At 55.7% G+C, this 10,480-nt stretch overlaps 3 protein-coding genes across 3 annotated transcripts; 1 reads left to right on the top strand and 2 right to left on the bottom strand.

Moving 5' to 3' along the window:
- Nucleotides 1-1,861: 1,861 nt before the first annotated feature.
- On the bottom strand, nucleotides 1,862-3,697 carry C8Q71DRAFT_907882 (uncharacterized protein). Its single transcript, XM_047928973.1, has 6 exons — nucleotides 2,969-3,697; nucleotides 2,683-2,907; nucleotides 2,517-2,628; nucleotides 2,381-2,461; nucleotides 2,164-2,325; nucleotides 1,862-2,111 (listed from the first exon to the last, which is right to left on the bottom strand). Exons 1-6 carry the CDS (start codon nucleotides 3,263-3,265, stop codon nucleotides 1,996-1,998), a joined length of 993 nt encoding a protein of 330 aa, XP_047778559.1. The 5' UTR covers nucleotides 3,266-3,697; the 3' UTR covers nucleotides 1,862-1,995.
- Nucleotides 3,698-5,171, top strand: C8Q71DRAFT_761571 (uncharacterized protein). The gene is made up of 6 exons (XM_047923875.1): nucleotides 3,698-3,959; nucleotides 4,013-4,087; nucleotides 4,145-4,366; nucleotides 4,416-4,506; nucleotides 4,559-4,642; nucleotides 4,692-5,171. The coding sequence occupies exons 3-6, from the start codon at nucleotides 4,170-4,172 to the stop codon at nucleotides 4,866-4,868; spliced, it is 549 nt and encodes a 182-aa protein (XP_047778560.1). The 5' UTR covers nucleotides 3,698-3,959; nucleotides 4,013-4,087; nucleotides 4,145-4,169; the 3' UTR covers nucleotides 4,869-5,171.
- A 510-nt stretch (nucleotides 5,172-5,681) lies between these two features.
- On the bottom strand, nucleotides 5,682-7,407 carry C8Q71DRAFT_797073 (uncharacterized protein; the record flags this gene model as incomplete). Its single annotated transcript, XM_047925719.1, has 2 exons — nucleotides 5,682-5,909; nucleotides 6,013-7,407. 2 exons carry the CDS (start codon nucleotides 7,405-7,407, stop codon nucleotides 5,682-5,684), a joined length of 1,623 nt encoding a protein of 540 aa, XP_047778561.1.
- Nucleotides 7,408-10,480: the final 3,073 nt, after the last annotated feature.

Genomic DNA, 10,480 nt, shown 5'->3' on the forward strand with positions numbered 1-10,480 from the left:
AAATCCCCACAGGAGATCTCAGACAACCTCCACATCAGTTTACGAACCGTCCAGCACTGCCTTGCGCGGCATCGTGCAACGGGCGATGTTGCATACCATCTCGGTGGGCAAACAGGCAGACCCAGGTTAATCACAGAGAGGTTAATCACAGAGGAATATGAACAGCAGTATCAATTGATTTTGCTGTAGCTACGCGGTGTACCACTCTACATTGAGGATGGATGTACATGACACAGCGGCGGGGGCACCACGCCGAGCGCGGAGCGCACTACAACGACGGGGAGCGGGAGAAGTACCCCGAAACGGCGTGTATGCGCTCCGTAGGCCTTCTATACACCCCATCGGGGCGTTCATGCGGGTACGCCTCACGCCCTTGCACTGCGGTGGCCGACCTGCGTCGGCGACCTGTCAAGCACGCAGCCGCACAGCGACGGCGCGAGCTACAACGAGAACTCACGGCAACTTTCTAATTTTTCTGCCCTGTGCCCTCCGTAGCATCCCCCTGCACCCTTCCGTACCATCGCGGACCCCACCCTATGTTGCGTTCGCTCGCAATTGCAGTCCGAAGTCACCGTGGTGCTAGGAAACCGCGATTTTGAGACTTGGTTGAAATCGAAATTGAGTTGCACCATGCCCTCGGGCTCGACGAGTAGAACCAGAATATATAGGAATCAAGCAGAAACTCGCAGGCGTTGAGGAGCAATGGCCGTCCGAAGGTAGAGGTCGCCGCGTGCAAAAAACGCACGTGTGGCGCCGCGCGACATGACTTCCCAAAACCGCAATATGTTCGGCTCAATCTCTTGCTCACGTCTCTCCACGGAATGTCGACCAACTCTGCGTGGCTGTGCGGCGGCGACAGTGGTCTGGGTGCGGGAACTGACCACACTGACAGTGAGAGCATGAGCTCTTGGGGCCATCGTGCTCTATTTGCCGCGTTTATGGATGCTCAGGAGAATTTTACCTGTCAAGCGGTGTCGGTGGGAATACTGGCTGGTTGAGCTGAGCTGGAGTCCCCGTGCGTAGAACTGTTGCCCACTGTGATACGTCGTGCCCTGATGTCCGAGCTTTCGACCTCCGGATGCTCCTTCCACTCGCGCGCATCCATCGCGCGTCCCCCTGCACGCACGCACACTAGCACCCACCGCGTCTGCTCGCACGCTTGGGTCACAACGATGTGACCGCGCCGCCCGCCGCGACCGACACCTCTTCTCCGGGTCCCGCGACCTGCGACATCCAAGTTGCCCGCACGCGCGGTCCCTGCACACGTCTCTGCACGTCCGTCACGCATCTACTTCTTCCCGCTGTACCACATCGCCACAGCGTCCACAACACGTTCTCAAAAGACAAAATCACCCAGGTGTCTGGAGCACTACGACTTGTACGTGACGGCGGTGACACTGAGGAGTCTAGACACACAGTTGTTGCTGCAGTAGCAATGAGAACAAGCAATGTATGCAGCCGGACAGCAGATAATAACCAGTACTTGTGGGTGTCATGGCCAGCCTGAGCCCGAGCGTCATGGACTTTGCTTTGCGCCTCCGGATTCCCGAGCTCTGCCAGTGGTGCACGGTGGCGGGCAGCGGTGGCTGCTGTGGCGCGGCAGCCCGGCACCTCGGCCGGAAACATATCTTCGCGCGAGCGCGAAACGTCTATCAATATGAGTTTGGCTGTAACGTCTAACCGAGTCCCCGCGCAGCTAGCGCAAGCTAGTACTAAGTACTTCTGAGATGGCTAGTACTTCTGAGATGCTTGAAATGCCAGGCATCATGGGTCAATCTGTACAATGAGACTACTGGACGATATGTATTCTGGTTCCTCACAGATGGCATTTACTTGAACTCGGAACTCACCAGTGGCAGAATTCATATCCAAGTGAGCATATATTGACCTAGGAGCCTGTAATGGAACTCCGACGGCAAGAGCGAACAAAGCAATACAAAGACGATCTATGTACTATATGAGCACTCGCCGATGCCCGTATTAGGTTGACGATGATCAAAACATAGCGATGGCGTCAGCTGGCCTCCAGTAGAGGGACTCAGGCGCGAGTGTCCACCGATTCATAGCGTATATATACCCAGCGATCCCAAGCAAGTAAGCGACCTTGATAGCTATAGGACTGGGCGTTAGTCAAGTTGCGAGCAACAGAAGTGAGTGGCTTACCCCTTCGGCGATGAGGGAACATAGTTAGCTGTGTGCCGAGCTGTGGTAGGCCCATTATGTTGCAGAAGATATGTGCAGTGATGGGAGGGATCAGGGACCCAGTGCGGAGAAACAGGAATGCCGTATGGAATCCGAACAGCGAGGTGTACGATGATTGGAAGACTGAGGAAACGAGAGGTCAGCAGTCGAAGCGACGCTAAGGGGCCTCGACACCTACGTGTGGCGATGGCTGCATGCTTCACTGCAGCACCGGTGCGTCCATACCGGTTGTAGATGTCCCAAGCGTGGTGAATGTGTGCTGATGCGGAGCGCGTCAACGACCAGCGGGGTAACGAGCAGCTAAGCTCACGCACCTATGCCGAACAGCCAGGGGGTCATGAAGATCATCTTCACACGCGAAGCTCCAGCGAGGTGGTACACGGCCAGCGAACACGAGCGAAAGACGATCTCTTCGGTGGTTGGTCCCTATATCATAACAGATGAAGCCAATTGCACCCCAAGGCGTTGCAAACAACCTACCACCATATAGTTCCGTACGCTCTGCCAGGTCGTGAGCAAAGGGATCACACTCAACTTCCAGCTCCAGTTACGCTGAAGGGGCAACGCGCCCGACAGCCAATATCCATAGAGAGGTCCCAGGAAGAGCACAGGTGTGACGAGGCACGGGAAGACAAGTTCGGACAGTGAGGCCGGGACATCAAAGCCCAGCCTTGCAAGGGTAGTCTCAAACGCGACCGGGAACGCCTGAGCGTACTCGTCAATTTCAGTTGTTGCGTAGCGTAAGACGCAAGAAAGGTATACTCACCGTCGGTGCCCATCCCAGTAACTTCCACACCAGCCCCAATACCGCCACACAACTCGAGAGCGTGCTCAGACTAGCCGCGGCAAGCCGGGCCCGAATCACGTCGGGGTCATCCCTCCATCGCTCGTCCTGTTCCTTCGTCCGTTGCTGGCCTTGCTTCGGCTTGATGCTGCCCCGCTTGAACGACAGCCGTGCATTCTTCGAGAGGTACAAAGAGCCGACATATGATCCGGCGAAGAAGACCGCTAGCGCGTTCGCCGTCGACAGCGAGATGGGTGGCTCAGCGAAGACGAGAGGCATAGGCGGGCCAGTGCACTACCAAATATCCAACCTCGAGAGATGCTATGAGCGAGAGTGGAGGACGTGTGGCAGAAGTGGGCGACACGGGTGCATCTGCTTCGATTTATGGCGAACTCTTCGAGGCGTCTGGGACGACGTCCCTGGAGGCCAAAGCGATTGTCTCCGCCCTCGACCTCCTATGTTCAGCTTTGATGATTCTTACGGGAGGGACCCTTTTGATGAGACGCGTGAGCGGGCAGAGACAATTGGATGGGAGCCCACTGTTCGCACTAATATGGGCGAAAGTCTCCCGCACAAACTATGACCCTTTCCAGACGATCTCCGCTGGCTGAGGCGGTGACCGCAGTCGTTGGCAGGCTAGCTCAGAGTCAGACCGGCGAAAGCGAGAGACTGGGAGGGACTCCGAGGGAGGGGTCACGGTGGCAAGAAACATCGCGCGCGGAGGGCGGCGCGCTACGCGCCTGCAGCTGCCTCTTTCGGAGCCCATCATCCGGGAGGCGTACAGCCAACGGCCGCCCACCAGCGATGCTGTTGTCTAAGCTGCTTTTCAGACCTTGATCATGATCATAGACGGCACGAGTGGTGGGTTTGCAGGAATGGCTGTTTGTGTAGTTGCTCACGGACGGTCGCAGTAGTGGATCCGTTCAGCGACGAGCAGGCTTCCCCCACTGTTGAAGCCGAACCTCCGGAGTAGGTGAATTTCCTCAGAAGGTGTAAGATGGTATCACCGTCTAACTGACGTGATAGGTATGCCTCTCGAGCAGCCTCGTCGAGGCGATCATCACGGCGAGTGTCTGTCGTGACTGTCTCTCAACCTCCGCGGTAAGTAAAACCGGAACAATCCAATGATTCTGGCTCACATAGTTTCGTCCGCCACAGCTATGTCCACATCGAACGGCCGAACATGCCCCTCACCTATGAGTTCATGTCATGGAATATGAAGTCTATGCTTCTTGTCCCGCCGCGTTCAGTAGACCCAGGTCGCGGGGCACTCTACTTCATCTCCGTCGCGCTCAATCTCAACCCCTTTGCCCCGCTATCCTACGTGACGTCACTGTACCGGGGCTCAGATACAGAAGGAGAGTTCGTCGGCGAGTTCGAGTGAGTAAAACGGACCTTGCGGATCTACCCATCTGACCCTACTTCCAAGGCTAGGAATTACTCATAGCCGTGCCACCGTCTCAATTAGGAACCACTCAACCCGATTGAAGAACGTTCTGATTAGCGATGCCCGCTCTCCCGTATGTACCAATTCACAGCTCTTGGATCCTGCATCACTGACAGCTTCGAAAGCATCTGTTCACGTGGCGATACGACACTGTCGAGCTCCGTTGGGACTGTCGCACTAAGCTGGATGATGGGTCGCGCATGTGTATCGTATGTCAGCCTCTCTGGCCTTCGTATGTATGTTGACGTTCATTGCTAGTGCTCGGATGCAGCTTCCCATCAGCTAGCGTCCTTCGTCCCACCACCTCTCGACGCGTCGCCACCCCTTCCAAACGCAACGTTGACTGTGTTCCCGGACGGTCACCGGCACCAGCTCTTCGACCATATAGTGCTCTCAGCGCTAGTCGTCGAGCGCAAAATGACTCTCATGCTCTGATCCTGGTTTCAAATGAGCCGTTTGTTGTATAACTTATTCTGATGTGATTATTGTTGTTGTGGTGTATCAATCACTACTGGCTGGAGTTGTATGCGTCGCAAACGAGAGAGGGTGTTTTGTCCGCGGAGGAACCCAGGGGGCCTCCTGAGTTACGCTCGCTACGCGTTCTCACTGATTCGATTAGGGAGAACGCACTGACGATGTGTAGCTGCGGAAGCTCAGTGGTTGGGAGATTCACAGCGCAGTATGACAGGTGCCTTCATCATACGAGGTACAATACGCGCACAGCACAGAGACTTTGCCTGTGGCAATCAATAACGTATGCCTAGCTGAACAGAAGTATGCTCCTTTTCTCTCTGCAGAAATGTCATGCGGGGCGCGCTGACAGAGCGTTCACTAGCACTGCTCTGCCGTCGGTTGAAGATAGGCGTCATACTTCAGCAACAAAGGCACTTATCATTGATCCGTCATGAACATCCGTCAACACGAGGTATGCAACAGTCTAACGTATGTAAAGCTACAGCCGTGGTGCAGGCGGCGTATTAGTAGACGCGTACAAGCAAGCGAAAATGAATCTTCAGTCGACTATCAGCATACAGTATGTAACTCAAAGACTCCGAATCGGTACCCTCGCCATACTCTCCCGTCGGCTGCTGGGTGCGGTCAGATGGCCGCTTTTCTCCTACGATAGCTACACCAAGCGGCGGTTGTCTCATGAGCACCACAAACAACAGCACGAGAACCGAAACCAGAACTCACCTTTGCTCCCACTTACGCCACCGGGGCCATGGCAGTGCGCGCCACAGACGCACCTTACCGCGGAGGGAGGCCCATCCTTCCCTGCATATGAGCACCTCCAATGGTATGCCTCCGGCTGATCCTCTTACCCGGTCCATCCGAGCTCGAGGAGGAGCCCGACAGCTTGGGGATGCTAAAGATGCGCTGGAAGAAGGCTTTCTTCGGACCCGAGTGCGCGGATTGGGGAGAGTGCCCGGACTTTGTGGTTGACGTCGCGGTGTAGATCGACCTCGAGTCGGGGACCTGAGTAGCTATGAGCACCGTGTAAAGATGAACGATTACGAGGGGAACTAGGCGGCTGGCAGACCGCCGAGAATATTGGATACGACGGGGAAAGACAACGTACGATAAGCCTGACTTTCTGCCCCGGAGTAGGCAAGACATAATAAGTACTCCCGGAGGCTTGTGTCCTACGATCATCTTCGTCGTCGAAAGAGTCGGAGGGTGTCTGAGCACGTGGCGCGCCCGGAGGGAGCTCATGATCGTTAATGTACATAACGCTTTCGGCGGGCGTGCGGGTGCGAGGCACGCTGCGGCCACGGCTGCGGCTACGACCACGGTCTCGCTCGACGCTCCGATCATAGCGGCCAGCCATGCGCGGCTCCTCCTCCGGGATCGTAGTTCCAGGGCGACGGGAGCGCATTGATCCCTGTGCCGAATGGTACACGGACGAACCCGCGCGCTGGTGTGGCGCACCCTGCGGCAGAGGTGCAGAATGGCTGTATGTCATAGACGGGGCATGGCGGGACGGGGCGTGATGAGTCGCCGAGGGCGAGTACACGATCGCCGGTGGCGCATAGTGGGATCTCGAGTGCTTCGACGAGGGCGCGTAGATGATCGCGGGAGGCGAGTAGGTGTATGGGAGCTGGGACTGCACGCGCGTTGATGGCGGATGTGGCGCGAACGATGTCGCCGCACGCGGAGCCGGCGCAGGGAGGGGCTGTGAATGAGAGTGCGAGATAGGCGGCGAGCTCGCCGGGAGAGGGATTTGCGACGGATCGAAAGCACGCCGCGGTGAAGGTGACACGATGCCGTGTTGTGAAGGGTGTGAAGAATGGCGTGAAGCAGTGCCAAACCGACTGTGCTGCTGCGGGATTTGCGAGATAGTTGACGGCGGCAGAGGAACCTGCAATGCCGCGTCGTACGTCGACGAAGGATAACGGGGCTGAGGCGCATTGACAGGGGGCTGGCTATGAGCAGTCTGGCTAGTGGACTGCGTGTTCTGGCTCGATTCACGCGAGGGAAGGATGACGATGCTCTCTGGCGAGCGAGGCGGCTCTGGCATGGCGCGGGGCTCGACGACCGGTTGGCTAGCATAAGAAAGGGACTGAGCGTGACGGGACGGTACGTGCGATGGGCCATGCTGAGCTGGCTGTGCGTACGGTCCTGACTTGGATCGTCTATGTGTAGGGGTTGCGCGGGGCTCCGCGCTGCGCATCTTCGGCGCTGGCCTCGAGTATGTGCCGCTGTGAGGGTTGTAATCGGTCGCTATGGGTATGTCGGGACGACCATCGTTGTACCGCAGCACCATACGTGGCGGCAGGGAATGACTGCTCTCGTCTGAGTCACTCGGACCATAGCTAGGCGCGTCAGAGTCGCTGTTCATGGACGGGGGGTACGATGGTGTCATAAAGGTGGGCACCGTACCAGTCGGCGAGTGAGCATGAATCCATTGCGCTGTCCGCTCCCGCGCGGACATGTACTCTCGGATAGCCTCGGAATTGCTGGTGTACTCGGTCATAGAGACGACACGTAGCAAGTAGAGAAATGTTTGAAGAATGAGAAGCTTACGAGAGGGTGGGCGGAGAAGGGCATCGCGCTCGACGGTGAAGCATTCTTATAAGCTTGTCATGTCAGGATGCGGGTGGAAGCCGGTTCACGCTGGGTCCACGAGCGGCGGTCCGCAATGCCTTCTTTGGAGTAAAGATTACTCTGGTTGTAGTCATCTGTATTGCAGGCAGTGAAACTTAACTGGGCTTATGTGAGTCCGGCGCAGGATTATGGGGAAATGGAGAGACCCCGGCGGACAATTAGAGAGTTATCGCTGGGAGAGAAGAAACGTGTTTGCGGCGAGGCGGAGGACATCATCGCTCGCGAACCAGGCTCTGTCCCAGCGCCTCTCCAGCGCCACAGGTCAGTCGAATACCACTGCGGGCGAAGCTCTGCCTCTCTTACCAGAGTTACTGAGCCACAGTATGACTACCATTCATGGTAAGAAGATGGTATGTGTCCCAAGATGAGAGGTTAGAGGCGGCCAGAGAACAGTACACTGCATAGTCGAGTAGGGAGGATGGCCGAGATCCCGGCCCGATACACTATCCCATCAGTGGAATGAAACTCCGCGCCGGCAGTAGCTACGTTCAAAGTTGCTGGAGCTCTGGAGCTCCAGAGGCTGGAGGCTGGAGCTCACCCCCGGCAAACGCCGTCAACCGCGCAACAGCTCTGGCATCGCCTGAAATTCCCGCCACAGTGCGCTTAGGTAATCCCATAAGCTGTGGCGCTACCGACTGGTCTGTATAACGTCCTGGGAAGGGGTTTGTATGATATATGTCTTCAAAAAGGGGTGAGGATGGTCTGTCCGTACTTTCTCCAGAAGCCGTGACCCTCAAATAATAGCAGCGGGTTCTACACACTCCCGATGACATTGGTATACCCGATTAGGCCAACGGCGCTTACCCCAGACGTACCTGCGCATTGAAATAATCCATGCTTGATGTGCGATGCAGAGTAAATGGGACATCGTACACGTGTAAAAATAAATGATAGATGTGTATGGAGGCCTGTTTCAAGCTGCAGGTGAAGCATGTCGTACTGTGCAGGCGAGGGTCTTGCTGCTTAGTCAGCTGCATCCCGTAATCAAACCTGCGAAGGGAAAGTGAGACGCTTGCTGTCAAAAGACCTTCGCAGATACACGAATAGCTCCTAGGAGCGGTGGTATGCATAAAACTTTATGCATCTTCGTGCAGTTGTACGCAGGGAAAGGATAACTTGTCGCGGTCGAGTCACAGACGTCACGCGCGCGTGACGACGGCAGTGCGCTGTGGCGGCATGCTCTGGAAACGCCTGGCACTGCGGACAAAGCGGATTGTGGGAAATTCGAACATCGGCCTAACATAGGCAGAACGAGTATATCATCTCGCGGCTAATTACGGAGACCTAACATAGCATGAAAAATTCATACGGTATTACTATGTTCGGGACCCTGACAATCGAGACCAACGATGGTATGTTCGGCGGCACAACATAGGTCACGTTTTCGCCGCGATGTTAGGAAACCGCACAAAGGTTGAGCATGCCGCATGTTAGGCCAATGCTCGTGCGTTGTGAGGAGCCAGCCCATGGGCTCCGCGAATGTCTCAGAACATGGTTAGAACGTGTATACCATTTAGAATCTCGAACATTAAGTATTAACGGTAACCGACCATTGGAAGGCACGGCTCCTGATTGGCTGGTTTATAATGTTCGGGCTCCGACCTTACAAAATATTTGGAACCTGATAAGATATACACGTTCTCGCTATGTTCGGACCGTGTAAGCACTCAGCACCATGACGCATGGATGGGTTCCTCACAACGCACGAGCATTGGCCTAACATGCGGCATGCTCAACCTTTGTGCGGTTTCCTAACATCGCGGCGAAAACGTGACCTATGTTGTGCCGCCGAACATACCATCGTTAATCTCGATTGTCAGGGTCCCGAACATAGTAATACCATATGAATTTTTCATGCTATGGTAAGTCTCCGTAATTAGCCGCGAGATGATATACTCGTTCTGCCTATGTTAGGCCGATGTTCGAATTTCCCACAATCCGCTTTGTCCGCAGTGTGGCGGCAAACCCCGAGAACCGTCACCTCCAGCTCCGGGCTCCAGCTGGAGCTCCAGAGCTCCAGCAACTTTGAACGTAGCTAGTGTTGGGTGGCTGAGTGGCTCTAGTTGCAGTGTCTATTTCTGTCGTTCCTAATTCCACCACCCCAACCATCGTCCAAGTACTCGTGTTCCTGTATCTGCTTCAGTGGACTCGGCCACCTTGCATTTTAGTACTTTGCTACACAGCATCAATACGCAGAACCGCGACGCGTCCCAGCTGCCGACGGAACTTCGGATGGTTCCAGGATGGTTCCCAGGTTCATATACGCCCGCTCGCGTTCGACGGTGGGCCAGAAATACGCATACTCTGGCTTGGCGCATCCAATGTACTGACATACAATTCATTCTATTGGCGGCTGTACTGCGTCCTGACGCCTCGAAGGCGTTCTCGCCTTCGGACCGCGCCAATGGACTCGGGGACGGAAGTCTGAGCCAACCAGCTGATAGGCCCGTGCCATACGGTAGCGTGTGGGGGTGCGACAAGAGACGCATGAGCAGCTCGTGTCTATGCATGCCGTTAACGTCCGAGGCTGTGCGGCAGTCCTGCGGCGCTTTTGCGCCAACGCTCGGATATGGTGCATTACGCAAGTAATAGCAGCTTTTGTGTATGGCGAGGGGGAACTTCACACTCCTGAATAGCAGTACTGTGTGGTGGTGTCGAGCGTTGAGTGCATTTGTGTACACTGGTACTTATCACTGATCTTAGGCATTCGCGGCAGGTGTTGAGAAGAAAAGGCAACATGACGGACACCAAGCGCCCCGTGTATCATCCCGTGCCAAATACCGTGAACTCGAGCGACAAATTTGTTCAGGTACAAGACTGTGTATGAGGCATCATGATTTCTTCAAGATCCACAAGTCCGTGCGTCGATTCTGGAGTTGGCCGCGGAACATCCGGTACCATCCCTCGCACGGAGGGATGGTGCTGGGGGCCTACCTTTGTCC

This window comes from Rhodofomes roseus (assembly GCF_022264815.1).
Source record: "Rhodofomes roseus strain CIRM-BRFM 1785 chromosome Unknown C8Q71scaffold_11, whole genome shotgun sequence".
NCBI classification, from domain to species: Eukaryota; Fungi; Basidiomycota; class Agaricomycetes; order Polyporales; family Fomitopsidaceae; genus Rhodofomes; species Rhodofomes roseus.

Coding starts and splice junctions, on each gene's coding strand:
- C8Q71DRAFT_907882 (XM_047928973.1), bottom strand. CDS start 3,265: ATGCCTCTCGTCTTCGCTGAGCCACCCATCTCGCTGTCGACGGCGAAC. Junction 2,908..2,968: donor TACTGGGATGGGCACCGACG/GTGAGTATACCT, acceptor GAGTACGCTCAG/GCGTTCCCGGTCGCGTTTGA. Junction 2,112..2,163: donor GTTCCCTCATCGCCGAAGGG/GTAAGCCACTCA, acceptor CCAGTCCTATAG/CTATCAAGGTCGCTTACTTG.
- C8Q71DRAFT_761571 (XM_047923875.1), top strand. CDS start 4,170: ATGCCCCTCACCTATGAGTTCATGTCATGGAATATGAAGTCTATGCTT. Junction 4,507..4,558: donor TTAGCGATGCCCGCTCTCCC/GTATGTACCAAT, acceptor CAGCTTCGAAAG/CATCTGTTCACGTGGCGATA. Junction 4,643..4,691: donor ATGGGTCGCGCATGTGTATC/GTATGTCAGCCT, acceptor GTTCATTGCTAG/TGCTCGGATGCAGCTTCCCA.